Raw genomic sequence first — 27837 nt, 5'->3', positions numbered from 1 at the left:
CCTCCTCCTCTTCTTCTTCCTTCTCCTCCTCCTCCTCCTTCTTCTCCTCCTCCTCCTCTTCCTCCTCCTTCTCCTTCTCCTCCTCTTCCTTCTCCTTTTCCTCCTCCTTTTCCTCCTCCTCCTCCTCTTCTTCTTCCTCCTCCTCCTCCTCCTCTTCCTCCTCTTCCTTCTCCTTCTCCTCCTCTTCTTCCTCCTCCTTTTCCTCCTCTTCCTCTTCTTCTTCCTCCTCCTTCTCCTCTTCCTCCTCCTCCTCCTCCTCTCCTCTTCTTCTTCCTCCTCCTTCTCCTCTTCCTTCTCCTCCTCCTCCTCTTTCTCCTCTTCTCCTCCTCTTCCTCCTCTTCTTCCTCCTCCTCTTTCTCCTCCTTCTCTCCTCTTCCTCCTCTTTCTCCTCCTTCTCCTCCTCCTCCTTCTCCTCTTCCTCCTTCTTTTCCTCCTCCTCCTCCTCCTCTTCTTCTTCCTCCTCCTCCTCCTTCTCCTCCTCCTCCTTCTCCTCTTCCTCCTTCTTTTCCTCCTCCTCCTCCTCTTCTTCTTCTTCCTCCTCCTCCTCCTTCTCCTTCTTCTTCTTCCACTGAATGGGTCTGTGCTTACATATGTGTTTAAAATGTATATAGAGCCATGAATAATATGTATATGGGCTGCACTGGTGTAATGTATGGGAAGGTATATGTATACACGCATGACTACATTTCTTGGAACATAAACAAAACCGGACTCAGCGTGAGAAGTGAGACAGAGGCTGTGTTTTGGGCGCTTTCCTTTGTTCTGGGATAAAAGGGATCGTCATCCTGGGCAGACGGTCCCTGGGGCCCATTGGGAGCTCCGACTTAATGACGGCTCAGTGAGAACCATCGTTGTTCCACTGCTGGTTCTTCCAAACCCAGAGTGAGCTTAGAAGCGAACCCTGTTCCTGTGACCCAGAGCGGGACGGGGCACAGAGGCTGCCGGGGGTCACCCGCTGGGTTCGTCGTCAAGGGGATCTGTCGGCGGAACTCTAGGCCTTGGGAGGTCGCGTCCAGGGCCGGACCTTGATAATTCTATGTTGTTCACCCTGTTCCCTCCAGCATCTACGTGATCCTACCCGGGATTTGAGGCTCAGCTTGAAGGCTACCTTTGCCATGAAGCCTCCCTGGATTTCCCCCCTTGCTCTTTAATTTCTTTCTTATTTGTTTTGTGATTTGATTTATCTAGTTCTGAGAGTGCAAGTTTGAGATCTCCGACTATTATAGTTTTGCTGTCAATTTCTTCTTGCAATAACTCTCAATTTCCCCCCTCCCAATGCCTCCATCAGCCATTTTTCTTTGTAACTCCCGGAGACCCACGTTCCTCTCTGGGCCGGGTGACGCTCCCTCGGCTTCATACCATTTGTTTCCCCCCCGGAGCTCCCTGAGGGCAGGGCTTGAATGGTAGCTATTCCTGTCTCCCCTCACCAGCGCCCAGTATCTACCTGCCCCCCCAGGAGACGAGGGATAAATGCTGGAGACTGGTGGACGTCCCCGATCCTGCGGGGGGTGGGGCTCTGGGACTAAGTGAGACTGAGTGGCGCGTGACTAACGCCAGCTGAATGGAGTTCTCCCACTGAGGCCCTTGCATTCTAAAGGCAGATGTTCCGAGGCCGCAGAAAGGACTCGGTGACGGTGCCTTGAAAAGGACTCGGGCCCTACAGGTGGGCGCCCCCGCCCCCAGGCTTTCCCTTTTTCTGCCCCCAAGGTCAAGTGGAGCCCACCGGAACCATGTGCAAAGCCTCCAGATGTCTGGCCGGGGGTCCTTCCGCCAGCTCCCCCGCCTGGGACTGAACTTTAGCCGCGTCCGTCTCCCCCTTCTGTGACCTCGCGTGGTGGGGGGCCCAGCTCCTCCCCCCGGACCGAACTTTAGCCGCGTCCGTCTCCCCTTTCCACGACCTCGCGTGGTGGGGGGCCCGGCTCCTGCAGGAGGCGTCAGCCCGGAGATGATTATTACAGTATCTTTGTACCCAGTTTCCAGGGACCCCCAAGGCCGCACGGCTGGCGGACACTGAGCCCAGGACCGACTGTTACTGTCTCAGTTCTAGCCTAGGACTCCCTACTAGGCCCTGTGGCCCAGATAAGCCTGGGAGGGCTACATTGTATCCCAAGATGCAGGGGCCGACCTTGTGCCATAAGGGAGCCAGCCCTTCCCACGGCTTCTCAGCCGTCCGCGAGCCCCTCCTCCCGAGGGGGCGGCCGCCGGATTCCTCCATGCGCCCAGGACCGCCCGGACACATCACTGGTGCTCAATAAACGCTCACACCCGTTGGCCGGGCGGGCGCTGCCAGGAAGCTTTCTTTCGCTTGTTCTGGGATAAGGAGTCGTGATCCTGGGCAGAGTCCTTGGGGGCCGTGGGAGCTTCTGGCCTCCGCCCCAGAGGAATCCCCTAAAAGACACGGGTCCTCAGAGAAGTGGAGCCCCCCCCCCCAGTCTTTTCTGGGCCTCGAGGGTGACACAGAGCTGACTCCTTCGAGTCTGCCCACCACGGATGGCTCAAAACTTTTACTGCAGAATGGCATAGAATGTGGAGGGTAGGAGCCGCGGGGGCCCCTGGAACCCGGGATGTCTGAACTGGGAGGACTTCAAGTTCAAATCCACCCCTTTCTGTAGCTTCTTCCCCCCTTCTAGCTTCTGGGGTGAAGCAGAACAAAGCAAAGCTCCGTTAGGACAACCTACAGAGGCTTGGGGCAGCCGGGCTCGCCACAGAAGCCTGGCGGCAGCAAGACTGGCTTCCTAGCTCTACAGCCCTGGGCAAGTCATTCACCCTGTCTGCCTCAGTTTCCTCATCTGTACGATGAGCTGGGGAAGGAAATGGCGAACCGCTCCAGGACTTTTGCCGAGAAACCCCCCCATGGGATCACTGGGATTGGACGTGACTGAGCAACAGGTGCTCGAAAGCAGTGCTCGCGTCTCCCTAAATCTTCCTCCAGAGTCCATACTGGCAGATTCTCCAACAAAGGCCCGGCCGGGATCTCTCTCTCCCTTCCATCCCTCTGCCCCCAACCCACGTGGTTTCCCCATCTGGCACGCCATAACCGCTATTACGGGAAAAGCCCCGCCTCTCTCCCCGCCATTGCTGTCCAGAGTCCACCCAGAACCCTCCCCTTCTAGGAAGCCCCGTCATTCTTAACTTTTGTTTTACTCTGTTATTATTTTACGTTTTTAATCTTAATTTTCAGTCCCAAATTCCCTCCCTCTCTCTACCCCTTCTCCCACCCATTGCCAAGAGTAGAAATAACTGCCCATGATATGTCAAATATCAATGCAAGAGGCAGGAGGGCCGCGCAGTGGATAGAGCACCAGTTCTGAAGTCAGGAGGACCTGAGTTCAAATCTCACCTCAGACACTTACCACTTCCTAGCTGTATGACCCTGGGCAAGTCACTTAACCCCAATTGCTTCAGAAAAAAAAAAAAAACCAATGCAAAATATATTTCCACATTAGCCATTTTTTTTTAATAGTCTTTTATTGACAAAACATATCCATGGGTAATTTTTCAACATCGACCCTTGCAGAAACTTCTGTTCCAACTTTTCCCCTCTTTCCCCCCATGTTAATGTTTAGACATGTAGACATATATTGTATTTAACTTGTACTTTAACATATTTAACATGTATTGGTCAACCTGCCATCTGGGGGAGGGGGTGGGGGAAGGAGGGAAAAGTTGGAACAGAAGGTGTGGCCATTGTCAGTGCTGAAAAATGACCCGTGCATAGAACTTGTAAATAAAAAGCTATATAAAAAATAATAATAAAAAGCCTTAAAATGAAAAAAAAAAAGTATCCGTTAAATCCAATATATGTAGACATGTTTAGACAGTTCTCCTGCTGCACAAGAAAAATTGGATTTAGAAAGAAGGTAAAAATAACCTGGGAAGGAAAACAATGCAAGCGGGCAATGACAGAGTGTTAGCCCTGTTGCAAGGGGGGGAAAAGCAAGAAAATAAGGAAAGCAGGAGAAACAATCTGCACTCGGGATTCATCGGTTCTGGGGCGAGGGAGAGCATCTGTCATCAAGAGTCCTTTGCAATTGGCGTGGATCGTTGTCTGGACGGGACCGGTCCTTCCAGGGGAACCTTGTTCCATTATTGCCGCCGGAATCTCCGGTTCTGCTCCCTTCACTTGGTAGTGGTTCTCCTGACCCTCCCTGGGTTCTCCTGAGCCTCGCCGGGTTCTCCTGAGCCTCCCTGAATTCTCCTGAGCCTCGCCGGGTTCTCCTGAGCCTCCCTGAGTTCTCCTGAGCCTCCCTGGGTTCTCCTGACCCATCCTGCTCGACATTTCTCATAGCCCCAGAGTGTTCCATCCCATTCGTGGATCGCAGCGTGTCCGGCGTCCCCGGCTCCTGGGCTTCCCCTCGGTCTCCAATTCTTCCAATCGCCACAGAAATTGCTACAAATAGTTGCATGCACGTCCTCCCCCTTTTCTCTGTATCGAGGTCCTCAAACTTTTTAAATAGGGGCCAGTTCACTGTCCCTCAGACTATTGGAGGCCGGACTAGAGTAAAAATAAAAACTTTGTTTTGTGGGCCTTTAAATAAAGAAACTTCCTAGCCCTGGGGAGGGGGATAATCGCCCTCAGCTGCCGCATCTGGCCCGCGGGCCGTAGTTTGAGGACCCCTGCTATATCTTTGGGAGACAGAGGCCTGTTACCACCCTGGTGACCTGAAGGCTGGGTCTTTGAATGGCGATGGGGAGGAACCTGGGGGACGTTGGGCTGCACGTTAAGCATCACGGCGCCGGCCTGGGGGCCTTCCCAGGACCCCGGAGCTCCCCGAAGCTGGCCCGTGCTGGCTAACACCTTCCACAGCTCTGGGTCATCTCCCAGCAGGGCCGGGCTTTGGGCAGGAGAGCTTGACTGACAGCTCTCCAAAGGTATCAGAGACCTCTTAAATGCCCAGCGTAATGGCCTTTGCTCTGCTCTCCTTCTCCTCCACTTCCCTGCGGCCTCGGGTGATGGGGTTTCCTCTCTCCTACATACTCCCAAGGCTTTCTGGGAAACGTCCCTCTCCTGGCTCTCCCCCTCCCCATCTGACGCCTCTCTCTCTGGCTCCTGGCCTGGATCCTCCTCCAAGTCCCGCCTTCTCACCACCAGTGTCCCACACAGCTCCATCCCGGGCCCTCTTCTCTTCTTCCTGCCCACTGCCCGGAGCGAGCTCATCGGCTCCCCTGGATTCCATGTGCTCCCCTACACCGATGACCCCTCCCCCCCTTCTCTGGCTTGGCTCCGTCCAGCTCGCCCGTTAGCCACCAGAGGGGTTGTCCCGGACACAGCTTGTCCAGCAACATGTTCAAAATGGACCCCTCAGCTTTCCTCTCAAACTGTCCTCTAGGACTCCCTTAGTACTAGTGCTGGTGCTTTCATTCTCCCCATCTCTGGGGCACCAAACCTAGGAGTCACCCCCAATGTCTCAGACACCCTCATCCCCAATGTCTCATTCACCTTCATCCCCAGCCTCTCATTCACCCTCATCCCCAACATCTCATTCACCCTCATCCTCAGTCTCATTCACCCTCATCCCCAAAGTCTCATTCACCCTCATCCCCAGCCCCTCATTCACCCTCATCCCCAGCCCCTCATTCACCCTCATCCCCAAAGTCTCATTCACCCTCATCCCCAGCCTCTCATTCACCCTCATCCCCAACATCTCATTCACCCTCATCCTCAGTCTCATTCACCCTCATCCCCAAAGTCTCATTCACTCTCATCCCCAGCATCTCATTCACCCTCATCCCCAAAGTCTCATTCACCCTCATCCCCAGCCCCTCATTCACCCTCATCCCCAGCCCCTCATTCACCCTCATCCCCAAAGTCTCATTCACCCTCATCCCCAGCCTCTCATTCACCCTCATCCACAACATCTCATTCACCCTCATCCCCAAAGTCTCATTCACCCTCATCCCCAGCCTCTCATTCACCCTCATCCCCAACATCTCATTCACCCTCATCCCCAAAGTCTCATTCACCCTCATCTCCAGCCTCTCATTCACTCTCATCCCCAGCCCCTCATTCACCCTCATCCCCAATCTCTCATTCACCCTCATCCCCAGCCCCTCATTCACCCTCATCCCCAAAGTCTCATTCACTCTCATCTCCAGCCTCTCATTCACTCTCATCCCCAGCCCCTCATTCACCCTCATCCCCAAAGTCTCATTCACCCTCATCTCCAGCCTCTCATTCACTCTCATCCCCAGCCCCTCATTCATCCTCATCCCCAATCTCTCATTCACCCTCATCCCCAGCCCCTCATTCACCCTCATCCCCAAAGTCTCATTCACCCTCATCTCCAGCCCCTCATTCACCCTCATCCCCAGAGTCTCATTCACCCTCATCCTCAGCCCCCCATTCTCCTTCATCCCCAACCTCTCATTCACCCTCATCCCCAGCCCCTCATTGTCCTTCATCCCCAGCCCCTTCATCCCCAGCCTCTCACTCTCCTGCCTCCCCTCATTCTCCCCATCCCCCAGGCCCAGTGGGTCGCCTGCTGATTTGACCTTTCCCACACGCCCTCTCTCCTCTGCCCCTGCTCTCACATCAGCCCTGGCCCCTTCATGTCAGAAGCTGCTCAGGCTGCTGCTCGGCCTCCTCCCCTAGCCTCTCCCACTTCAGTCCGTCCTCCCTGGGCTGCCAAAGTGCTCTTCCTCAAGTGCAAATCTGATGACATCCCTCCTCTCCCAGAACTCCGGTAGCGCCCCATCACCCGGATCAAATACAGACCCCAGGGTCTGCGGTCAAGCTCCTGGTCCAGGCGCTCCTGCCCCTTCCAGCCCCTCCCTCTGTGCTCTGATCCGGCCCAGGGCCTCCTGGCCTCCGGCAAACCAGGTGCTCCATGCCCGCGGGACTCGGGCATTTCTCGGCCACCTCCCGCAGCCAGGACCTCTCCCTTCTTCGCTGCCCTCCAGGCTTCCCTGCCTTCCTCCAAGTCCCGCTAAAATCTCTCCTCCTGCAGCCCCTCAGTGTGGGGGCTCCCCTCTGGTGATCATTTCCTTTTAGCTTCTCTCGGGCTGCTAAGCGAGGCCTTTCTGTGTGTGGCCGGGCTTCGCGCGGTGCCTCAGTTGTCCTCGTTTGTCCTGTGATACCATGACTTTACGGGAGGGCCGGCCGGGCTCACTGCCTCACTTCCCCTCCAGAGCCGCCCGCGGCCAGCGGCCAGATCTGGGTCAGAAGGCCCGGAGGGCCCCGGATGTTTGTTGACTGACAAGCAGGCCCGAGGGAACTCGGAACGGGAACCCTGACAGAGGGTGAGGGGCGGGACACTCGCTCAAATCCCCTCCCTCGGGGGGGGGGGGGGGGGGCAGTTTGGCCCCAGTAATGGAGCTCTGAACTTTCTCGGGGAGGGGAGGGGAAGGGGGAGGGGAAGTGGGGCGGGGTCTCTTCCCACATTCCGGGCTCTCCAGAGTTCTGGAATTTCCATCCTCCCCCCATCCCGGGCGCGGGGGCGAAGGGCCTCCCAATGACTAAGAAATACTAATAACCCCCCTGGGACGCTCTGCTTGTCTGACCTGGGGGCGGGGCCCTTCCCTCGGGGCCTCAGTTTCCATCCCCTGCATCTTTGCACCCCACACCCCTGCAGTGGGAGCGGGCGCCCGGGGGCCATCCTGCCTCCTCCGCCCTCCCTGGCCGAGCTCAGCCAAAGCCCCTTCTCCTGGAGCCTCGGTTTCCCCAGCGGGCAAACTTGGCGCGGGGATGCGCTCAGAAGGTAGGCAGGCAAGCTCTGCGCCTCTCCCAGCGCGCTGAATCGGCCCCAGCCTGGGCCCCGCTCCGGTTAGAGAGCAGGAAGGAGCCGTGGGTGTCGTCTGGGCTGGGGGGAGGCGCAGACTAGCCCACGGGCTCATAGTAGAAAAGGGATTTGAACCCAAGTCTTCAGACGCCCAAGCGCCCGCACCTGGGCCAGAGGGCAGCTGGGGCAGCCCTAGGCCCGTCGGAAAGCGCAGAGAGAAGCCCCAGCAAATGGCCCAATCCGGGGGGGCTCTGCCAGCCCCGCCCCCCCGCTTCCTTCGCCCCCCCCTCCCCCAGCCTTCTCCTCTCTAGTTCCTTGGGATTACGGCCTCCCGGACCCTTCAGGAGCCATTGCAGGGAAGTGCCGCAGCCCCCGCAGGCCCCTCTCAAGGCTGCTCCTCCCGGCCGTTTCTCGGCATCTTAGAACTCGGCCCGCCGCCCCTGCCCCGGATCCCAGCCCCCGCCTCCGCCCCTCCCCACCGTGCTCCTGCCTCGAATCCCAGCCCCCCTCCTCCCCCCTCCCTACCCAGGCCCTCTCCCCAGCGGCCGCCCCAGCCCCTCTTCCGCCCCTCCCTCCTCAGTCCCTCGCCTCAGCGGCCACCCCTAGCCCCGCCTCCGCCCCGCCCTCCGTGCCCCTGCCTCGAATCCCGGCCCCCCTCCGCCCCTCCCTCCTCAGGCCCTCTCCTCAGCGGCCGCCCCCAGCCCCTTAGCCACTCCTCCTTTCCTCCCAGCGGCCGCCCCTAGTCCCGCCTCCGCCCCCCCTTTCCCCGGCGCCCCAGTCCTGGATTCCAGCCCCTCCTCCGCCCCACAGTCCCTGCCCAGGTCCTCTCCCCCATCAGCGTCCCCAGACCCCTCCTCCTCCTCCTCCTCCAGCCAGGCCCCTCCCCCCGGCCCGCCCCGGCCCCTCCCCCCTGGGCATCCTCGGTCACTTCCTGATTCCCGCTTCCTGCTTCCCAGAGTTGGGGATCCAGAGCGGCCGCCGGACTCGGACTCGGACTCGGACTCGGTCCCGCTGTCCCGCGCGAGCGGCGCCCACCCGCCCGCCGGTGAGCAGGGGCGGGGCTGGGGAGGGGGCGCGGCCTCCCGAGGCAGCCCCTCCTCCCCGCGCGCTGGGACCCGGGGCCCTTCCCGGAGCCGCCCGGGGCGCGGGGTACGGGGGGGTCTGGGGGGGGCGGGACCCCCCTGCCTCCCTCCAGCCGCAGCCTCTGCAGATCTGCGTCCGCCCCCCCCCTTCCCACTGCGGGAGCCTGGGCCCTGGCCTAGTTCCTCCGGAGGAGGGGGAGGGGGGCTTCCCCTCCCCCCAGCCAGGCAGAGAAGGGTCTAGCCGGGAGCAGGCCTGGGAGAGGGGCGCCCGTCCGAGGCTGCGGACTGCGCGAGCGCCGGAGGAGCGGCTCGGGGGCTGCGGGAGGTGGTTTAAGGACAGCCCTGTTTTCCAAGGCCTTGGGAGGAGATTTCTGGAACACCACCCCCACTCCCGTCCCTGCAGACAGCTAAAGAAAGGCTTCCCAAAATCCCCAGGAAGCCTTGGCCTTCTCCAGTTCTGTCTGTAGGAGGGAAGGAGGCAGAAGGGGGCGATGGCCCCATTTTATAGATAGGAACACTGAGACTCCGGGAAAGAGAGGTGGCCCAAATCAAACAGAAGTCAAACTAGTCAGTCAGTGGTGGAAACTCCTGCAGGAAACCCGGAGTCTGGGAACTGCTTCAGGACCTGACTCTTCTCTTTGCCACCGCAGTGAATCTGGGGAGGCCCCTTTTCCTTCCTGGCCTCAGTTTCCCCATCCGTAAAGTGAAGGGGTGGCCCTTGCGGAGGAGGCCGAGAGTCCGCCTGCCCCGAGATGCCCTCCCGGGACCGGGCAGGGAGGGAGGGAGGGGGCGCCTCGTCTGACTGGGGGGCGAAGGGGTGCGAGATTCATTTCTGCTTTTCTCTTGCCAGTCATGTCGTTCCGCAAAGTGGTCAGACAGAGCAAGTTCCGGCACGTCTTCGGGCAGCCGGTCAAGAACGACCAGTGCTATGAGGACATTCGGGTGTCCCGAGTCACCTGGGACAGCACCTTCTGTGCCGTGAACCCCAAATTCCTGGCGATCATCGTGGAGGCCAGCGGGGGAGGGGCCTTCATGGTGCTGCCCCTGAGCAAGGTGCCCTCCTGGGCAGAGGGCGGGCCCCGGGTTATTCATCATGTGTGTCCCAGAGCTGACCTGGAGTCTGTCCTAGAGGGTCCCAGAGCTGACCTGGAGTCTGTCCTAGAGGGTCCCAGAACTGACCTGGAGTCTGTCCTAGAGGGTCCCAAAGCTGACCTGGAGTCTGTCCTAGAGGGTCCCAGAGCTGACCTGGAGTCTGTCCTAGAGGGGTCTAGAGCTGCCCTGGCAGGGGCAAGTGGGAAAGTCCTGAGAGTACCTTCAGGGGGACAGAGGAGTGGGCACAAAAGTAATCATGGGGGCAAGAACGGTACTGAGGAGGGGCCAGGAAAGCCTTTGGGTGGGAGGTACCGGCTAAGAGCAGGGGAGAGGAGTGAGTGTGTTCCAGGCCGGGGAGACAGCTGTTGCAAAAGCATCTGCCAAGAGGGAAATCGCGGCCCTAGGAAGTGGCCGGGTGGGCTGGCTGGAGTGGGGGTGGGGGGGTGTCAAATCAGTCTAGAAAAACAAGTCATTGGCGGATGCTGAAGGGTCACAAACACGAGAGTTTGCATTTGAGGTGATAGGGAGCCACTGGAGGTGAGAGGGGAGGGGAGGCTCTGGTGACTCAGATCTGTGCTTTGGGGGAGCACGATTGCATTTTAACTCCAAGCCGGGGTCAGTGGAGCAGCCCGAGGTTGGCGTGGGCCGGACCCGGCTAGCGCAGCGGTCGGGGTGAGGGGGACTGAGCCGGGCCAGGGAAGGGGCCCTGCAGGTGTCGGGAAGGGGAGAAGGGAATGGAGGAGAAGGGATGGACGCGCCTTGGCAGCTGATTGGATGCCGGGGGAGGATTCTGAGGGCATCACCCCCGGGACTCGAGGGCAGGGGCCGCACAGAGCCGGACAGGCCTGAAAACCAGCAGAATTCGGGGAGTCCAGAAGCGCCAGCCGCCATTTTCCCTGAGCATCCCTCGAGTGGCTCCCTTCCCTTATCTTGACCTTGATGAAGAAGGGGGAGGTCCCAGTCCCATTATAGAGACCGGGAAGTGAAGGCGTGAGCTGTAAAGCAATTTGACCAAGGTCACCCAGACTGTAAACTGCTACTGGAGTCTGGGAGTGGAGCTCCGGTGCCAGGTGGGGGGGAGGGGAGAAAGGGGAGGCCCTGCCTCATGACCCGGCTCCCCCGTGACCCGGCTCCGTGACCTCTTCCCCCTCTCCCCCTCCCCATGCCCACAGACCGGGCGCATCGACAAGTCGTACCCCACAGTGTGCGGGCACACCGGCCCCGTCCTGGACATCGACTGGTGCCCCCACAACGACGAGGTCATCGCCAGCGGCTCGGAGGACTGCACGGTCATGGTGAGGGGCTGGCGGGGGCGGGGGGCGGGGCCCTGCTCTGGGGACCCCCTGCTAACCCTTGGCGGGGGGCCCGCAGGTCTGGCAGATCCCGGAGAACGGCCTGGTGGCGCCCCTGACGGAGCCCGTGGTGGTCCTGGAGGGCCACTCCAAGAGAGTGGGCATTGTGACCTGGCATCCCACAGCGCGGAACGTTCTCCTCAGCGCAGGTCTCGCCCCCCTTCCCAGGCTGCCCCGGGAGGGAGGGGCCGCTAGGAGCGGGTGCTTATTTAACTGGGCAAGGCGTTCCTTCTCTTGCCCTTGGTGGCTTCGCCTGCAAAATGGGGGCACGAGCAGCACCTGCCCTGGGGTTTATCGTGCAGACTCAGGGAGATAAGGTTTATAGCGCCCAGAGAGCCCGGCCCGGTGCTTCCTGGCTGTGGGAGCCCGCCCGGCTGCCCATTAGCCGGTCCCTGGGTGAGAAGGGTCCTTGTGTAATTGGGGGTAGTGAGGAGTCCATTGCTGTTGGCCCATTCTCCAGATAGGGAGAGCGAGACTGCAGAGGAGGCCCGGGGCAGGCTGGGATCGGAGCCTTTCCCTCGGCGGGGGGGGAGGGGGGGGTCTGGGCCGGGTGCACTGACGGGCGGGGGCCGCGCAGGCTGCGACAACGTGGTGCTCATCTGGAACGTGGGCACGGCCGAGGAGCTGTACCGGCTGGACGACCTGCACCCCGACCTCATCTACAACATCTCCTGGAACCGCAATGGGAGCCTCTTCTGCTCCGCCTGCAAGGACAAGAGCGTGCGCATCATCGACCCCCGCCGAGGCACGCTGGTGGCGGTATGTGGGGGACTGGGCGCCGGCTCCGGGGGTGGGGCAGAACAGCGATGCTGATTCCCGGGGGGGGGGGGTGATGCTGAGCCGGGAGGGGGGGGTTGGGAAACAGCGATGCTGAGCCCAGGGGTGATGGGGGTAACAGCGATGCTGAGTCCTGGGAGAGGGGGCGATGCTAAGCTCTGGGGAGGGGGATGCTGGGAGATCGGCCCTGGGTTCCTGGGCTCTGTGGGGAGGCGCTGATGGGCGGGGCTCCCAAACTCCTGCCGTAAGGATGGCCGGCCTCCGTGCCCGCAGGAGCGAGAGAAGGCCCACGAGGGAGCCCGGCCCATGCGGGCCATCTTCCTGGCCAACGGCAAGGTGTTCACCACGGGCTTCAGCCGGATGAGCGAGCGGCAGCTGGCGCTCTGGGACCCGGTAAGCCGAGGCCGGTGGGGCCGGGGCTGCCGAGGGGCCAGCAGGGGACGGACACTCGGCTTAGGGCGCTAAGGCCGGGGCGGGCCCCCACTGCTGGAGGAGGGAGGACCGAGGTCCCCGACATCACGGAACGCCACAGGGAACCGAGAACAGACTGTCAGCTGGCAAGAGCCTCACCCCCAGAACGTGGGCTTCCGGGGGACGATCAGACCCTGGGACACAGAACATCAGAGCTCGAGGGACCGAGAATGTGGCTCGGCGGGTGGGAAGGAGCGGGCACAGAGCAGGGGCGCAGACGGAAGCACGGGCTGGCAGAGAGCGGGCTCTAAGCCCCCAGTGCCCCACGAATGCCCCCTCTCACCTGCAGGAGAACCTGGAGGAGCCCATGGCGCTGCAGGAGCTGGACTCGAGCAACGGGGCCCTGCTGCCCTTCTACGACCCCGACACCAATGTCATCTATGTCTGTGGCAAGGTGGGGCTGGGGGTGCCCCGGGGCTGGGCGGAGGCGGGCGCAGGGGGGGGGGCGGGACCCTGATTGCCTCGGGCCCCCCCGTTCTCAGGGGGACTCGAGCATCCGCTACTTTGAGATCACGGCCGAGCCCCCCTACATCCACTTCCTGAACACCTTCACCAGCAAGGAGCCTCAGCGGGGCATGGGGCGCATGCCCAAGAGAGGCCTGGACGTGAGCAAGTGCGAGATTGCCAGGTGAGAGGGGCCCGGGAGCGCCGGCGGGCAGGAGGGGGGAGGGCGGCCCCCACCAGGCTCACCCCTCGTCCCCCCCAGGTTCTACAAGCTCCACGAACGCAAGTGCGAGCCCATCATCATGACGGTGCCCAGGAAGGTGAGTGGGCCCGGCCCTCGGGCCCCCGCTGAGTCCCCGCTCCCGAGCGCCCAGACCTCTGCCCTCTGCAGCCCCGGCCAGCCCCCGTCCGGCCCGTCTCTGGGAGCTGAGGACGGGGAGGGAACCGGAGCTGTTCAGTGTGGGGAAGACCGGGGAGGGAGGAGCTGGGCCCAGGGGCTCTCGGCCCCTCCGGGGAGGGAGGGAGCTGGGCCCAGGGGCTCTCGGCCCTGGAAGCTGAGCTTGCCCTGCTTGGCCGCGGAGGAGCTGGGGAGCTGGCTCTGGGATGACTGAACTTGACGGACCCAGAATTGGAGGGAGGGGCGGCCCGAAGGGACCCTCCCTGCCCGGAACCCAGGCCCCCTCACACGCGGCCCATCCCCCACCAGAGGCGGGCAGCAGGTTCATCTTGACCTTGGCCCTCCATCCGCCGTTACTTCCCCTCTGGCCAAGGGGAAGGACTCTCATGGCTCCCGGCGCGAGAGCTGGTGTCCGGCCGGGCCAGCCCTCCGCCCTCGGCTCCCTCCAATCTGTTCCTTCTCATGTGACGCGGCGCTTCCCGGCCCGTCCTGGACGCTCTCCAAGCTCCCACAATGGCCTTCCCGGGGCCCCGGGCACGCTCCAACTGGGGCAGAATGTCAGCGCCGTCTCCGGCTGGAACGCCGGCGGCCCCCCCGGGAGGGCTTCCCGAGAGCGCCCGCTGCTGGGCGACAAGCCTCCTTTGTGGGACCAGAAGTCTCCCGGGTCCCTTCCAGCCCTTAACCGCTTCATTCCCGGAGCCCAAGGCCCTGTGGGAGCCCAAGGCCGCCGGGCCCGGTTCTCGCGGTCCTTGACGTTAGCTGGGGTGGCGGGAAGGCAGCGGACGCCCAGGTGGAGGCTGGACCGGGGTTCGGGGCCTGCCCTCCCAGGGAGCTGCCCGTCGGTGCCCGAGCTCACCCTGCGCGTGGAGGGCAGGGAGCCCCGGGAGGGTCGGAGGCGAGGGGGCCGGGAGTGTGACCCCAGGCAGTATCTCGGGGAGTGAGCGCGGGAAGCCGCAGGCCCGGGTTTAGGCCCTGGTTCTCCCGCCTCGCCGTCCGGAGGCCTCAGGCCAGTTCCTGCTCAGGGCCTCGGTTTCCCCATCTGGAACAAGAGGGCACAGGCTCAGGAGAGCTCTGAGGGGGCTTCACCCAGGCCTTCCCGGGGAGGGGTCCATCCTTCCCCCCACCCCCTCGCCCACCAGCGCCCCTCTCTGCCCCCGCAGTCAGACCTATTTCAGGATGACCTGTACCCAGACACGGCGGGGCCGGAGCCCGCCCTGGAGGCCGAAGAATGGGTGAGCGGCCGGGACGCGGAGCCCCTGCTCATCTCCCTGCGGGAGGCCTACGTGCCCAGCAAGCAGAGGGACCTCAAGGTCAGCCGGAAGAACGTCCTCCACGACAACCGCGCGGCCTCGGCCCCGGCGCCCTCCCGGGCGGGCGTCCCCACCCCCGCCTCCGCCGGCAGCGCGGTCGGCGCCCCCGGCGTCCCGGCCACTGGGGTAAGTGCCGTCCTCGGGGCCGGTCAGGCGGGCTCCCCGGGGCGGGCCGGGCTCCAGAGCGCGCCCCAGCCCCTCACGGACCTGTCCCCCTGCAGGAGGCCGGCAAGCTGGAGGAGGTGACCCGGGAGCTGCGGCTGCTCCGGGCCCTGGTCAAGGAGCAGGGCGAGCGCATCGGGCGGCTGGAGGAGCAGCTGGGCCGCATGGAGAACGGGGACGTGTAGCCGGCCGGGGCCCCTCCCGGCTGGACCATTTTATACTTGTTACCCAGAATTTTTTATATGTATCCCAGGCAAGGAGCCCCCGAGGCACCCCCTCCCCCGCGAGCCCCCAAGACTTACCCAGACTCTGCTCTGCTGCCCTGAGCTCCCCTGGTGGAAGTTGTGGGCCCGACTCTATTTTCATTCCAAATAAAAACCTTTCTAAGAATGCGGCCGGCTGGCCCTTTGTTGTGGGGGGCCCGGGGCGGGGGGAGGGAGAGGGGGGCGGCGCGCCTGGGGACCGGGGGAGGAAATGACATCTGCGGCTCTGCTGCCCCCCACCTGTCGCCAGCCCCCATCCTGAGCCCGATCTCTGCCCCCGGCGGCGCCTCTACCACAAGCACGCCCGCGCTCCGGCACCTTGAAGTCTCCCCCCGGTCCTTCCCTCTTTCTCCCAGTGTCCTCCACTCGCTTCCCCAGTTCCTAAACTCTCCCTCCTCGCCGTCTCCAGGGGCTTGAGGGCACTGCTCTCTCCTGGCCTCCTCTAGATTTGGGGGGCACTGCCCTCCCCCGGGCCTCCCCTCTGGGTTTGGGGGACGCCGCCCTCCCGGGCCTCCTCTCTGGGATTGGGGGACGCCGCCCTCCCGGGCCTCCAGCTCCCCTCAGCCTTTGGGGGTCTGGCTCAGGGGCCCCCCTGAGTCTCCACCCCCTGGGCCACTGTTGGCCGCCCGCTCCCCTCCCGCTCCCCCAGCGGCCCCAGCCCGGCCCCCCTGCCTGGCCCTCAGGTGCCCGGGCCTAGTGTGGCCCCTGTGAGTCACTCACACCTGGACCGTGGCACATCCTGCGCATCCTGCACCCGGCAGCCAGTGATCCGCCCAGGCCTGGACCCGACCGGGTCAGCTCCGCCCAATGAGTTTCCGGGGCTCCCTGTTACCCCCCGACCGACCAGGAGGCCCCCCCACTTCTCCCAGCGCCCGGGCCCGTTCCGCTCCATCCCCGCGTCCCACCTCGGTACCAGCGGCCCCTGCGCCCGGGGCTCCGGGCCTGCACCACCCCCGTTCCTCCCCCCCATTTCCCCCTGACATCCTTGTCTCGCTCGGCAGCACGTGAGCTCTGGGAGAGGGGGCGGTGTTTCTGCTAATTTCATGATTGGCCCCCCCCCCCAGAAGCCTTGGGCCCCGACCTGAGGGAGTGTGTGCCTCCCCCCTCGGCAGCCCCGCCCCCTCCCCACCATCGGGCCCCTGCCAGCTTCGGGGAGGGGGTGGGCAAGACACAGGAAGCCGGAAGCCCCAGTGTGAGTCGGGTCGCGGTCCCGGCCTCCCTCGCCCAGTCTGCGCTCGGGCCCCGCCACGGCCGGAGTTCTCCGCCCCAGAGTAGCCGGGTCCGCTCGGAGACCGCAGGGCCACATGGTGAGTGAGGGGGCCCGGGACGAGGAGGGGGCCGGGGGCGCCAGGGACCGGGGCGGAGGGGCCCCCGAGCGGGGCCAGGGCTGGGCCTCCTGCTCCCCGTCTCCGAGGGCCTGCTCGGGACCCGGCCTTGGGGAGCGCGGGCCGGGAGTACCTGGCACCTGACAGGACCGGCAGGTGGTCCGGGCGGTCAGAGGCGAAGGGTCACCGAGGAAGGAGCCCCAAGTCTCAGCTCCTCAGGCCTCCCCGCGTGAGGCCCGGGGCCCAAGGGGCTCCGAGCCCCTCCCCCACGTTCCGAGGGGCCAGAAATGGGGGCCCCGGCTCTGCTCCCCCCCGCGAGCACACAAGCAGGGCAGGCCCCACCTGCTGTTCCGACCGCAAGCTTCCTCTCACGGAGGCGGCCCAGGCGGCAGTGGGCTCGGTCACATGCTGGGGGGGCAGGGAGGACGTGCTAAGCAGAGAGCTCGGGGAGGCTCCCAGGCCCGTGGGGGGCGAGGCAGGAAATGCCCAGTGCCAGCCCCCACCCCCGCCCTGCTCGGGCCTCCGTCTCCGGGGAGCCCTCGGGGGAGGGGCCCGACAGCCGCTGCCAGCTTGTGTCCCTGTGCTCCCCCTAGAGAGCGCGCGCCCCTTTTACAGAGGAAGAAACTGAGGGTCAGACGGGACGGCCCAGTTTCAGAGCTGGCGAGGGCCGGGGCCCTTCTGAGAAGGATGTGGGCACGGACGCCGGGGGGGCTGGTGTTTTCGGGGAGCCCCCCCCGGGCCACGCTGTAAACCTGGTCCTTCCCACCTCGTCTCGCTCCCGCGAGACCCCGTCTGCACCGTCACGCCCCGTTCTGCCGACGAGAGAACCGAGGCTGGATCTCGGCGAGCGGGCGGCGGTCGGGGGCCAGAGGGGCCCGGCCCCGGCCCCCGCCCACCTTTCCCTCCTCCCTCCCCACAGGCGCGGTGCAGGCTGGGCCTTGTGGCGGCGCTGGTGGCCCTGCCGGGGGCGCGGGGCTCCGAGGGAAGCGGCTCCCCCAACTCGGTCACCGTGTGGCTGCTGGTGCTGCTGCTGCTGCTGCTCCTGGCGGCCTTGGCCCTGGCCTGGTACCACCTCAACCGGGAGTCGGGGGGCCACTACCACCCCACCCGCCTGGGCTCCTCCCTGGGCCGGCGCGCCCGCCGGCTGCTGCGCGCCTCGGGCCTGACCCGCTGGCTCCGAGGCTCGGCCGTGGAAGAGCTCCAGGACAGCGTGGAGAAGCAGGAGGACGAGGACGAGGACGAGGAGGAGGAGGAGGAGGAGGAGGAGGAGGAGGATCTGGAGCCAGACGGGGAGCACGGGCAGCAGCCGGAGCAGAAGCCCGAGGATGGAGGGCCCGGCGGCTCCCAGGGCCTGGAGGCGAGCGGGGGGGAGGCCAAGGAAGGCCCCCAGGCGCAGCCCTCCGAGGCGGGGGGCAGCGCCGGGTCCAGCTCCGGGACCCAGCCCTCCGAGGCCGGGGGAAGCTCCGGGACCCAGCTCTCTGAGGCCCGGGGCAGCGCCGGGGCCCTGCTCAGCGACCTCCACGCTTTCTCGGGCAGTGCAGCCTGGGAGGACGGGGCGGGCACGGAGGGGGGCCACGGCCTCAGCGTCACGGCGCTCTAGGCGCGGGGGTCCGGCTTCGCCTCCCTGATGCCCATCTCCGGCCCAATAGGCACAGGGGGATACACGGGGCCCGCCCAGCCTGCCCCGCCCCCAGACTCCACAGCGGTTCCCCTGGTCCTGAAGGGGTGGGGGCGCCCCCCTGACCCGGGATCGGTGCCCAGCCCCAGCCTCCAGACTGTGCGGCACAAAGCAGTGCCCCCCCCCCCCCCAGACTGAGACCACTGAGCTTGTGGGTGCGGGGCGGAAGCTCCATCCAGCTCCAGCACGGGGGGAGGACGGCCCCTTCTGAAATAAAGGCTCCTCCGCTGGACTCCTCTGTGCTTTTCTAGGCCCCCACCCCCACCCCAAACTCTGTAGGGCGGGCACCCAGACCCCAAACGCCAGCTCCGTGAGGGGCTCCCCACGAGCCCGGGACAGATGGGGGGCCCTGAGCTCCCGCCCCCTTCACAGGAAAGGACGAGGTCTCGGCAGCGGCCACGATTCCAATATTTATTTGCTAAAAGCCGCAGCCCAGCAGCCGGGCGGGGGGGGGAGGGGGCACTCGCTGCCCACTGAGGCTGCAGCAGTCCGTTCCCATGATTCTGTGCAAAAGGTGCCTCCCCGCCCCCAAGGGCACTTCATTCAGCCTGGCCCAAGGGGCCTACAGCACTTCCAGGCCAATGCCAGGAAATCCTTTCGAGGGGTCAAGGGGAGGCGGGGATCAGAGTTCGAGGGTGGCTGGGACACGCGGCGGCCCCTCTAGCGCCCGGAGCGGCCCCGGCCCTTCTTGGACTTCTTGCCGGCGGGAGTCCGGATGGGAAGCGGGGCTGAACTGACCGGGGGTGGGGGTAGTTCCATGGACTCCGGGGCGCCGGGACTGGGTCGGAACGCTTCAAAAGGTGAGAATTTCAGGGGGCTGCAGGAGAAACCGAGGCACAGTGAGGGGGAGGCCCTGGTTTTGAGCCCGGCTCCAGCCCAAGCCCCTCCTCGCTCGGCATACCTGATGGGGGTGCGGGGACTGCTGTTGAGGCGCCGAGGGGACCGCAGTTTGGGCTGGAACGAGAAGCCTTCCTTGATGCCCTCCAGGACCGAGGGGGCCACGTAGGTGAAGCCCTGGAAGCGGAGGCGCAAGTCTTACCCCTTTTCCTGCCCTCCCTGGCAGCATCTCTCCCCCCCCCCCCGTCCCCAAGCCCCCCAAACACCGCGGGGGTTCCTCACCAAGAAGACCTGGTTGGCGCTCTCACCGAGCGCAGATTCGTCGGGGCTGTCCACGGGCGTCTGCTTCGTGAAGCGAGTGTCAAACTGGCTCACGTCCTCGTCCGACTGCTGCGGTGGGTGGGAAAGGCAGGGGTCAGGATTGGGGTCAGGGGTCAGGATTACGGGCAAGGGGCTCCACTCCCCACCCCGCCCCCACACTCACCAGGTTGGGCCGGAACGGCGGTTCTACCTGGAGAGCCAAGAGGTCTTGCCAGTTGATGTGGCGGAAGAAAGGGTGTTTCTAGGGAACGAGAACTCCCGTCAGGGTCGACTGCCCCAATCCTGGACATGACAGCCCCGCCCCCGGCCCCCCCCCCCCAAGCAGGGTGCCCCAATCCCAGACCACTCCAACACGTATGAAGCACCTACTGTGTGCAAGACAGAGGAAACAATGGAAGGCCATGCCCTGAGGAAGCAGGGGAGGGAGGGTGGGAGGAACGTAGTGGGGACAGGAAATACAAGCTGCCCCCGCTCCAAGTGGAATACAGTCCTCAGAACTAAAGGGGCCCAAGGGGGAGGGGGGAACCCAAGCTGGCAGAGACCGGGGGGAGCGCGTTCTAGGCCCGGGGTGGGGAAGAGCCCAGCCTCTGCGTCTGCACCTCAGCAGGCAAGAAGAGGACTCATGGGAAACACGGGAAGGGACGTGGGCTGGGGCCGGACGCAGGGGAGTGGGGGGGACTTTCAGACTGAGAAGTCTGGCTTTTCTCTTGGCAGAAAGAGGGAGCCGCTGATGGCATTTGAGGGAGGGTGCCTCGGTCAGATCTGCTTTAGGAATTTTCATATGGTGCCTGTGTGAGCAGAGTGACCCTTCCAATGACCCCTGACCCACCTGGACATCCGCTGCATCCCCGGGTCCACCCCCAAGTCGCTGGCTGGGGTTTCTCTTCAAAAACTAGGGAAGGAAGAAAAAGGGAGAGAAGGGGGTGGGCGTGAGTGGAGGTCAGGGGTCGGGCAGCGCCCAGAGCAGCAGGGCAGCACTAGTGCGGTGGGAGGGAAGCCGGTGAGCCCGCGCCCTCTACAATCTCCCTGCCCAGGTCAGGCAGCCAAGCACTTTGTTGACAGGGCTTCCTTCACTTAAGCTCGCCATTCTCACATGGGTGACGTCCCACATTACAGATGTGGAGACTGAGGCCGGGGAGGTCCAGGCTCCTTGGCCACGGAGGCAAGAGCCGTCCCAGCTCTTCCCGACTCCAGACCAGCAGGAGATTCCGGCCACTGTGGCCCCAGGCCAGGGAGAAGGGCCCTTTCTGAAAGTGAATGGGGCGTTGGGATTCTGGGGGTCCTGGATTCGACTGTGGCTCCGACCCTGCTAACTAAGAGGACAGCGCTGGATGACTGAGGCTTCTTTCAGCTCTGCCGGGTTCTAGGAATGGGCCTTAGTTCTGGAGGTCCCCTACCCAGGATCCCTTGCGGGGACAGAGGAGGGGAAAGTGGGAGAAAGGGAGCCCTGGGGGCGGGAGTCCGGGGAGCACTCCTCGGAGCCTGCTGCCGGGAGGGGGAGCCACAGAGCCGGCACCGGCTCCCCCTGGGAAACCGGCTCCCCCTCCGAACCCGACGCGGCCCACCTTCTTGAGCAGGTCCCGAGCGTCGGGCGTGAGGTAGGCGGGCAGCGCCAGCTTCGCCCTCAGGATCTTGTCGATCGTCTTCTTGCGATTCTCTGCAGTGAAGGGCGGCTGTGGGGGCGGACAGCGGTCAGAGCCAGGTGCCGCCGCCCTCCCTGCCCCCCCCTCCCCTCCCCCGTCACCCCTCCCCCCCCCCCAAGCCGGGGGACTTGCCATTCCTGTGAGCATGTCGTACATCAGGGATCCCAGGCTCCACCAATCCACGGCCCGGTTGTGGCCACTGCGGGTGAGGATCTCGGGCGCCCTGCGGAGGGGTCCGTTGGCTGTCTGACTCTTCCCTCTCCCTCCTTGGGACCCCGCCCTCATTGAGCCCCGCCCCTTCTTTCTTGGGCCCCGCCCCAGTTATGTCCCGCCCCCTCGGGCCCCCACCACTCACATGTACTCGATGGTGCCGCAGAACGTGTGAGTGACGGAGCCCTCGTGGATGGACTCTTTACACAGGCCGAAGTCCGTCAGCTTGATGTGACCTGCGGAGGAGGCGGGAGGGAGTTCAGGGAGTGCCCCGAGGGCCACTGGGGGGGAGAAGGGGGGGAGGGGACCAAGGGGAGATGAACCTGCCCCCAGGAAGCTTCCCTCCCACTGCAGAGCCCGCGGGGGCCCAAGGAAGGAAACGGAGGCAGGACCGGGCGGGAGGGAGGCAGGGCCTCTAGCCACAGCCCCTCGGAAAGGCCATGAGAGCCCGCAGCAGCCGGCCCCCGCTAAGGGATGGCTCTCAGGAGAGGGGAAGGGACAAATCCCACGGGGGAAGCCCAGCGCCTTCAGGGCAGAGGCCCAAAGTGCTTCCCTGGCCAGCCCAGTCAGGATGATGGGGAGCTCTGGAGCACAGGGGTCTGCTGCTGCCCCCTCCCCACCCCAGTCTGGCCTTCCCCTTCTGCCTGTCCCGCCCTTATACACACACCCACACCTGCTACAAACACGTCCACCCCTGCTACAAACACGTCCACACCTGCTACAAACACGTCCACACCTGCTACAAACACGTCCACACCTGCTACAAGCACGTCCACACCTGCTACAAACACGTCCACACCTGCTACAAGCACGTCCACACCTGCTACAAACACGTCCACACCTGCTACAAACACGTCCACACCTGCTACAAACACGTCCACACCTGCTACAAACAGGTCCACACCTGCTACAAACACGTCCAAACCTGCTACAAACACGTCCACACCTGCTACAAACAGGTCCACACCTGCTACAAACACGTCCACACCTGCTACAAACAGGTCCACACCTGCTATAAACACATCCACACCTGCTACAAACACGTCCACACCTGCTACAAACACGTCCAAACCTGCTACAAACACGTCCAAACCTGCTACAAACACGTCCACACCTGTAAGCACACAGGCCTACAAACACCCACACCTACACACAGGTACACACTCCCGTACATCTACTCGCATCCCTCCAAACACACGCACCTTCCCCTCTACACCCCCTTACAAACAGACAGTCCACAGCCCCTCACACTCGCACACGCACACGCACCTTGGCTGCTCAGCATGATGTTCTCGGGCTTCAGGTCCCTGTAGATGATGCCCTGCGAGTGGAGATGGCCCAGGGCCAGCGTGATCTCCCCCAGGTAGAAACTGTGGGGACAAGACGGGTCACGGGAGGAGGGAGGGAGGGAGGGAGACCCGGCCCCCGCCCCCGCATGCCCAGCGCACTCACCAGGCCGTGTCCTCCATGAAGATGCCCTCCCGCTCCAGCTGCATGAAGAGCTCCCCTCCTGGAACACAAACCCGCCTCGCTGTGGGGCCCAGAGCCAATCACTCCCTCTCTGAGCCTCAGTTTGCTCGTGTCAAAGGTCTGACCAAGAGCAGGAGGGGGATGGGGGGGAGGGAGGGGGGGGAAAGGCAGGCTCTGCCCTGGTGGCCATACTGCTAGGGGCCTCCACGGCGAGCCTCTGGGGCCTCCGGGATAATCTAGAACCACCTCCCGCCCCGCGAGCCCTCTAGGATAATCTAGAACCCCCCCCACTGGGGCCTCCAGGGTGAGCTAGAACCCTACCACTGAGACATTCCAGAATGAGATAGAGCTTGCCACTGGTCTGGAAAGCATAGATCAGCTCCACGATGAAGGGGTGCCTCACGGCCTCCAGGATGCTCCGCTCGGCCCGCGTGTGGGCCGTGTCCTTAGCGTTGCGCATAATTTTTGCCTGGTGGGGTGGGGATGAGGGGCAGGAGAGATGCAGAGTCACACTCTGTTGGAAGCTGCCTCCTCCACCCCAGCACCCAGCTGTCCCTGCTCCCCGGGGCCCACCCCAGACCCAGCTGTCCCGACTCCTGGGGACTACCCCAGCACCCAGCTGCCCCTGCTCCCCGGGGCCCACCCCAGACCCAGCTGTCCCGACTCCTGGGGACCGTACTCACTTTCCTCAACACCTTCATGGCAAATATCTTCCCTGCATTGGTGCCTTGTGTCTTCCGGACCTGGAATACCTGGAAAAGCAGACAGGGTGGCTGTCAGGAAGCCCAGCGTCCTAGTACTGTGGCACAGGGCAGCACCCATGGAAAAAGACCCAGGCAGCCAGGCCCGGAAGGCACCGAGGTCGGCGGGGCCCAGGCTGCCTTTGGGAGGGGGCCCAGGCTGCCTTTGGGAGGGGCCCCCCCTCCAGGAGATACACCTTCCCAGGGGAGACCCCCATACCTTGCCATAGCCCCCTTTGCCCAGGACTCGGAGGAGCTCAAAAGAGTGGGGGCCGATGCGCTCGGTTCCAGGGTTCACACAGGTCTCTGACAATTCCACCTCTTCGTAGTGCCCCACGGGCCTGTGGGCATACCGTCAGTGGAACGAAACCTCCCCCCGGTAACCCAGGAGAGCCCCCCACCCTTTCCTTCCCCAGTCCAGGCTCCGTCTCCGGCCTACTCACTCCAAACAAGCAGCTGTCCTCAAATCCGGGTCCATATCCTGGGAGAGAAAGTGGAGGTCAGTGTCCCGGCTCTGACGGTCACCCCTGACCCCGGACCCCCACACCAGGGCCCCAGGCCTGAGAGCAAGGCGATGGGAAGGTGGCGACTGAGAAGCAGCGTGGCATCACGGGTAGCCCACCACACGCCGGACACTCAAATCCAACTCCAGACACTTAACTAGACATATGACTCCAGGCAAGTCTTTCTGCCTCGGTTTCCTCATTAGAAAAATGGGATGACTGAACTTAAGGACTTCTTCCTTTCAGCTCCCATCATCTGGTCAGAGTTCAGAGGGACCCAAGCCCAACCAGGGACTGGAATAAGGGAGACGACCCACGGCACGAAGCAAGGGAGGCGGGGAGAGGAAGGAGGTGAGAGGGAAGCCCGGGGAGGCGAGATCCCTGAAGGAAGGGAGAGCTACAGACAAGGCCAGAGGAGGGGACGGGGGAGCATCTGGAGAATAGGAAAGGAACCCCGGAGTCCTGAGCGGGGGGTGAAGGAGGCCATACAGACACGCAGGGGGCTAGCAAAGGTGCTAGAAGAAAGCGGGGTGCTCCACCGGAGAGAGCCCGGGGGAAGCTGGAGGAAGGGCGGCCCGATTCGCAGCCCCAAGGATGCGGGAGAGACGAGGGGTGGGGGGCCCAGAAGATGAAAACACTGGGATTGAAGGACGACTCGGATCAGATAAAGCAGAATGTCAGACAGCCGGGGAGAGGACAGCGCGTGTCTGAGCAGCCCCCCCAGCATGCTGAGGGGCAGAGAGGGGCAGGATTGAGCCCGGTCCCCGTCGGGGCAAAGAGACTTCCCAGGAATGAGGAGGGTCAGGCCAGGCCCAGGATGAGAGCGCAGAGTATGGAAGGAGGGGGAGGGGCTCTCAGAACAGGAGTAGCAGAGGAAGGAGGAACTTTAGAGTTTAGAACATATTGTCAGAGTAGGGAGAACCTCAGAACCCAGGAGTGTCAGAACAGAGCCCTGAGATCAGGGAGGAACTTTTAAGGCTTAGAACATAGTGTCAGAGCAGGGAGAATCTCAGAACCCAGGAGCGTCAGGACAGATCCAGGAGAAACTTCAGAACTTAGAACTGACAGAGTTAAAGCAGAGCCCTGGGATCAGGGAGGAAGTTTAGAACTTAGAACTTAAATGTCAGAGTAGGGGGAGCCTCAGAACCCAGGAGTGTCAGGACAGATGGAGGAGAAATTTCAGAACTTAGGACTGACAGTGTTAAAGCAGAACCCTGAGATCAGGGAGGAAGTTTAGAACTTATGTCAGAGTAGGGGGGACCTCAGAACCCAGGAGTGTCAGGACAGATGGAGGAGAAACTTCAGAACTTAGAACTGACAGAGTTAAAGCAGAACCCTGAGATCAGGGAGGAAGTTTAGAACTTAGAACTTAAATGTCAGAGTAGGGGGAGCCTCAGAACCCAGGAGTGTCAGGACAGATGGAGGAGAAACTTCAGAACTTAGGACTGACAGTGTTAAAGCAGAACCCTGAGATCAGGGAGGAAGTTTAGAACTTATGTCAGAGTAGGGGGGACCTCAGAACCCAGGAGTGTCAGGACAGATGGAGGAGAAACTTCAGAACTTAGAACTGACAGAGTTAAAGCAGAACCCTGAGATCAGGGAGGAAGTTTAGAACTTAGAACTTAAATGTCAGAGTAGGGGGAGCCTCAGAACCCAGGAGTGTCAGGACAGATGGAGGAGAAACTTCAGAACTTAGAACTGACAGAGTTAAAGCAGAGCCCTGAGATCAGGGAGGAAGTTTAGAACTTATGTCAGAGTAGGGGGAGCCTCAGAACCCAGGAGTGTCAGGACAGATCGAGGAGAAACTTCAGAACTTAGAACTGACAGAGTTAAAGCAGAGCCCTGAGATCAGGGAGGAAGTTTAGAACTTATGTCAGAGTAGGGGGAGCCTCAGAACCCAGGAGTGTCAGGACAGATGGAGGAGAAATTTCAGAACTTAGGACTGCCAGTGTTAAAGCAGAGCCCTGAAACCAGGGAGGAAGTTTAGAACTTAGAACTTAAATGTCAGAATAGGGGGAGCCTCAGAACCCAGGAGTGTCAGAACAGAGCTCTGAGATCAGGGAGGAACTTTTAGGGCTTAGAATGTAGTGTCAGAGCAGGGAGACCCTCCGAACTCAGGAGTGTCAGGACAGATCAAGGAGAAACTTGGGAACTTAGAACTGACCGTGTTAAAGCAGAACCCTGAGATCAGGGAGGAACTTTAGAATGTAGAACGTAGTGTCAGAGCGGGGAGACCCTCAGAACTCAGGAATCAAGGAGAAACTTCGGAACTTTGGAGTGACAGAGGTAAAGCAGAGCCCTGAGAACGCGGAGGGTCCCAGGAGGGAGACCCCGGCACGCGACTCTGACAGCAGCCTCCGCTCCCTCCCTCCGGGGCGGGGCCTCGCCAGTCCAGCGCCCTCACTTCTCTGCCGGATAAACTGAGGCCCGGAGAGGAGCGGGCCGCGCCTTACCGCAGGGCTGAGCTCCGGCTCGCCGTCGCCCTCGCTGCCTTCTTCGGTCTCCAGGTCAATATCGAACACCGCCGCCATGGCGGCCCGGGCGCCGGCGCCCCGCGTCCCCCCGCGTCCCCCCGCGTCCCCCCGCCCGCTGGGCCGGCCGAGCGCGTGCGCCTCTGCGTGAGGGCGTCACGGTCACCCCGAGCCGGCCCCGCTCCGCCACCTCCCACCGCCTACACGGCCCGGAAGGGAGGTGGCGTCCTTCCCGGGGGCTTGTGGGAGTTCGAGTTCGGCCCGGGCCCGGGAGCTGGGCTGAGGCGCGCTCTCGGTCCCCTCCCCCGCCCGATCGCGTCAGTCCCGAACCTTGGCGTCCCCGGCGCCCCGCTCGGCGCAGTCGGCTGGGCTGGGTCCCGCGGCTCGGCCCGCTCACTTGCGCTTGGTCGGCCTCCGGCTCGGATCTGGTCCGCTCCCCGGCGCGGGCCGGGGGACACACTTCCCGGCCGGAGTTCTCACGCGAGCGCGGGGCCGCGTCTCCGGGCGGTGGGTGGGGATCTGCCGGGCGTCCGCCGCCCCGGGACAAAAAGCAGCTCCGCGGCCGCCGCCCCGGGCGGGGCTGGGCTGGGGGGGAGTCCTAATCCCATCAATCAATCAATCAGTCAATCAACGCAGGCGGAGGTCCTTAAGCCCCTGGCGACCTGAGGGAGCCTCCGGAGCTCCAGGGAAGCCCCTTCGGGCCGGGCGGGGGGAGGGTGCAGGACGTCCGGCCTCAGCCTCCCCCTCCGCTGCTGGGACTTAGGAGGAAGCTTCCAATTACGAAATGGGGGCAGGCCCGGCTGGTTCCTCGGGTCATCGCTGGGAGCCACCGAGATGACAGCGGGAGGGAGTGCCGCCGCATGCTAATTACCGCGGAGGCTGCGGGCGGGGAGGAGGAGGGAGGCAGTGGGAAGTAGCCCCAAAGTCACTCCCGCACGTAGGGGGCCCCGAGCGGCATGTAGGGTTCGCAGCAGGAGCCCGGGGGTCTTTTCCCAGGGTTTTGGGGGGGCGGACTAAGTCCTAGCTGGGCCGCCTTGGGTTAGTCCATCCCAGTCACCTTAGAGTTAGCCGCAGCTTTCCAAGGGCCCTGAGATGGGAGTGGGGTTCAGGTGGGGGGGGGGGGGGGCGTGCCTCCATGGCTCGAGCTGATTCACACGCTGCAGTTTATGAAGTCTGCTCCTGTGGGAAGCCAGCTGTTGCCCCCTTATCCAGGCCGGGTCCGGGAAGAGAAGGGGATGGCCGGAGCAGAGCAGGATCCAGAACAGCCCCGGGGAGCGAGAATCGTTTTATAAACCTAGTTGTGTCCGGCCCCGGGATCCCATCTGGGCTTTTCTGGCCAAATCCGGGGTCTCTTGTCATCTCCTTTCAGATCAGGAAACTGAGGCAAATGATGGGGAGCCAGTGAGTGTCAGAGGCTGGATTTGAATCCATATCATTCCCGACTACAGGCCTGGCACTTCATCTGCCGAGTTCTAGGGACACAAATCCAAGAGCAGAGACAGTCTTTGCCCTCAGCTGGCTTACAGTCCAACCAGAGCCACGGCCTACGGTCCCACAGGAGCCACGGCCTA

At 63.2% G+C, this 27837-nt stretch overlaps 3 protein-coding genes across 6 annotated transcripts; 2 read left to right on the top strand and 1 right to left on the bottom strand.

Annotated features, from left to right (window-relative positions):
- The first annotated feature begins 8650 nt into the window (after positions 1–8650).
- CORO1B (coronin 1B) lies at positions 8651–15195 on the top strand. The gene is made up of 11 exons (XM_051966555.1): positions 8651–8763; positions 9651–9853; positions 11065–11187; positions 11264–11393; positions 11822–12003; positions 12295–12414; positions 12782–12886; positions 12975–13120; positions 13199–13256; positions 14494–14769; positions 14865–15195. Exons 2-11 carry the CDS (start codon positions 9653–9655, stop codon positions 14988–14990), a joined length of 1467 nt encoding a protein of 488 aa, XP_051822515.1. The 5' UTR covers positions 8651–8763; positions 9651–9652; the 3' UTR covers positions 14991–15195.
- Positions 15196–16153: 958 nt separating this feature from the next.
- Positions 16154–18303, top strand: PTPRCAP (protein tyrosine phosphatase receptor type C associated protein). Of its 3 annotated transcripts, none has more exons than XM_051966570.1 (3): positions 16154–16375; positions 17313–17843; positions 17877–18303. In XM_051966570.1, exons 1-3 carry the CDS (start codon positions 16373–16375, stop codon positions 17991–17993), a joined length of 651 nt encoding a protein of 216 aa, XP_051822530.1. In that variant the 5' UTR covers positions 16154–16372; the 3' UTR covers positions 17994–18303. The 3 variants fall into 3 exon arrangements, with proteins under 3 accessions (XP_051822530.1, XP_051822529.1, XP_051822531.1); XM_051966571.1 differs by having other exon boundaries at positions 16156–16375; positions 17313–17798; positions 17844–18303; XM_051966569.1 differs by having other exon boundaries at positions 16155–16375; positions 17313–18303.
- A 165-nt stretch (positions 18304–18468) lies between these two features.
- RPS6KB2 (ribosomal protein S6 kinase B2) lies at positions 18469–26614 on the bottom strand. 2 transcript variants are annotated; one of them, XM_051966557.1, is made up of 15 exons: positions 26597–26614; positions 23736–23773; positions 23513–23633; positions 23236–23304; positions 22874–23021; positions 22535–22592; positions 22352–22452; positions 21228–21318; positions 21005–21095; positions 20795–20902; positions 20059–20121; positions 19393–19470; positions 19191–19298; positions 18973–19085; positions 18469–18888 (listed from the first exon to the last, which is right to left on the bottom strand). In XM_051966557.1, the coding sequence occupies exons 2-15, from the start codon at positions 23768–23770 to the stop codon at positions 18732–18734; spliced, it is 1341 nt and encodes a 446-aa protein (XP_051822517.1). In that variant the 5' UTR covers positions 23771–23773; positions 26597–26614; the 3' UTR covers positions 18469–18731. The 2 variants fall into 2 exon arrangements, with proteins under 2 accessions (XP_051822517.1, XP_051822516.1); XM_051966556.1 differs by lacking the exon at positions 26597–26614 and adding an exon at positions 26249–26355.
- Positions 26615–27837: the final 1223 nt, after the last annotated feature.

The sequence above is a fragment of the Antechinus flavipes genome, chromosome 6, assembly GCF_016432865.1.
Source record: "Antechinus flavipes isolate AdamAnt ecotype Samford, QLD, Australia chromosome 6, AdamAnt_v2, whole genome shotgun sequence".
NCBI classification, from domain to species: Eukaryota; Metazoa; Chordata; class Mammalia; order Dasyuromorphia; family Dasyuridae; genus Antechinus; species Antechinus flavipes.
This window is presented reverse-complemented; position numbering and strand designations above follow the sequence as displayed.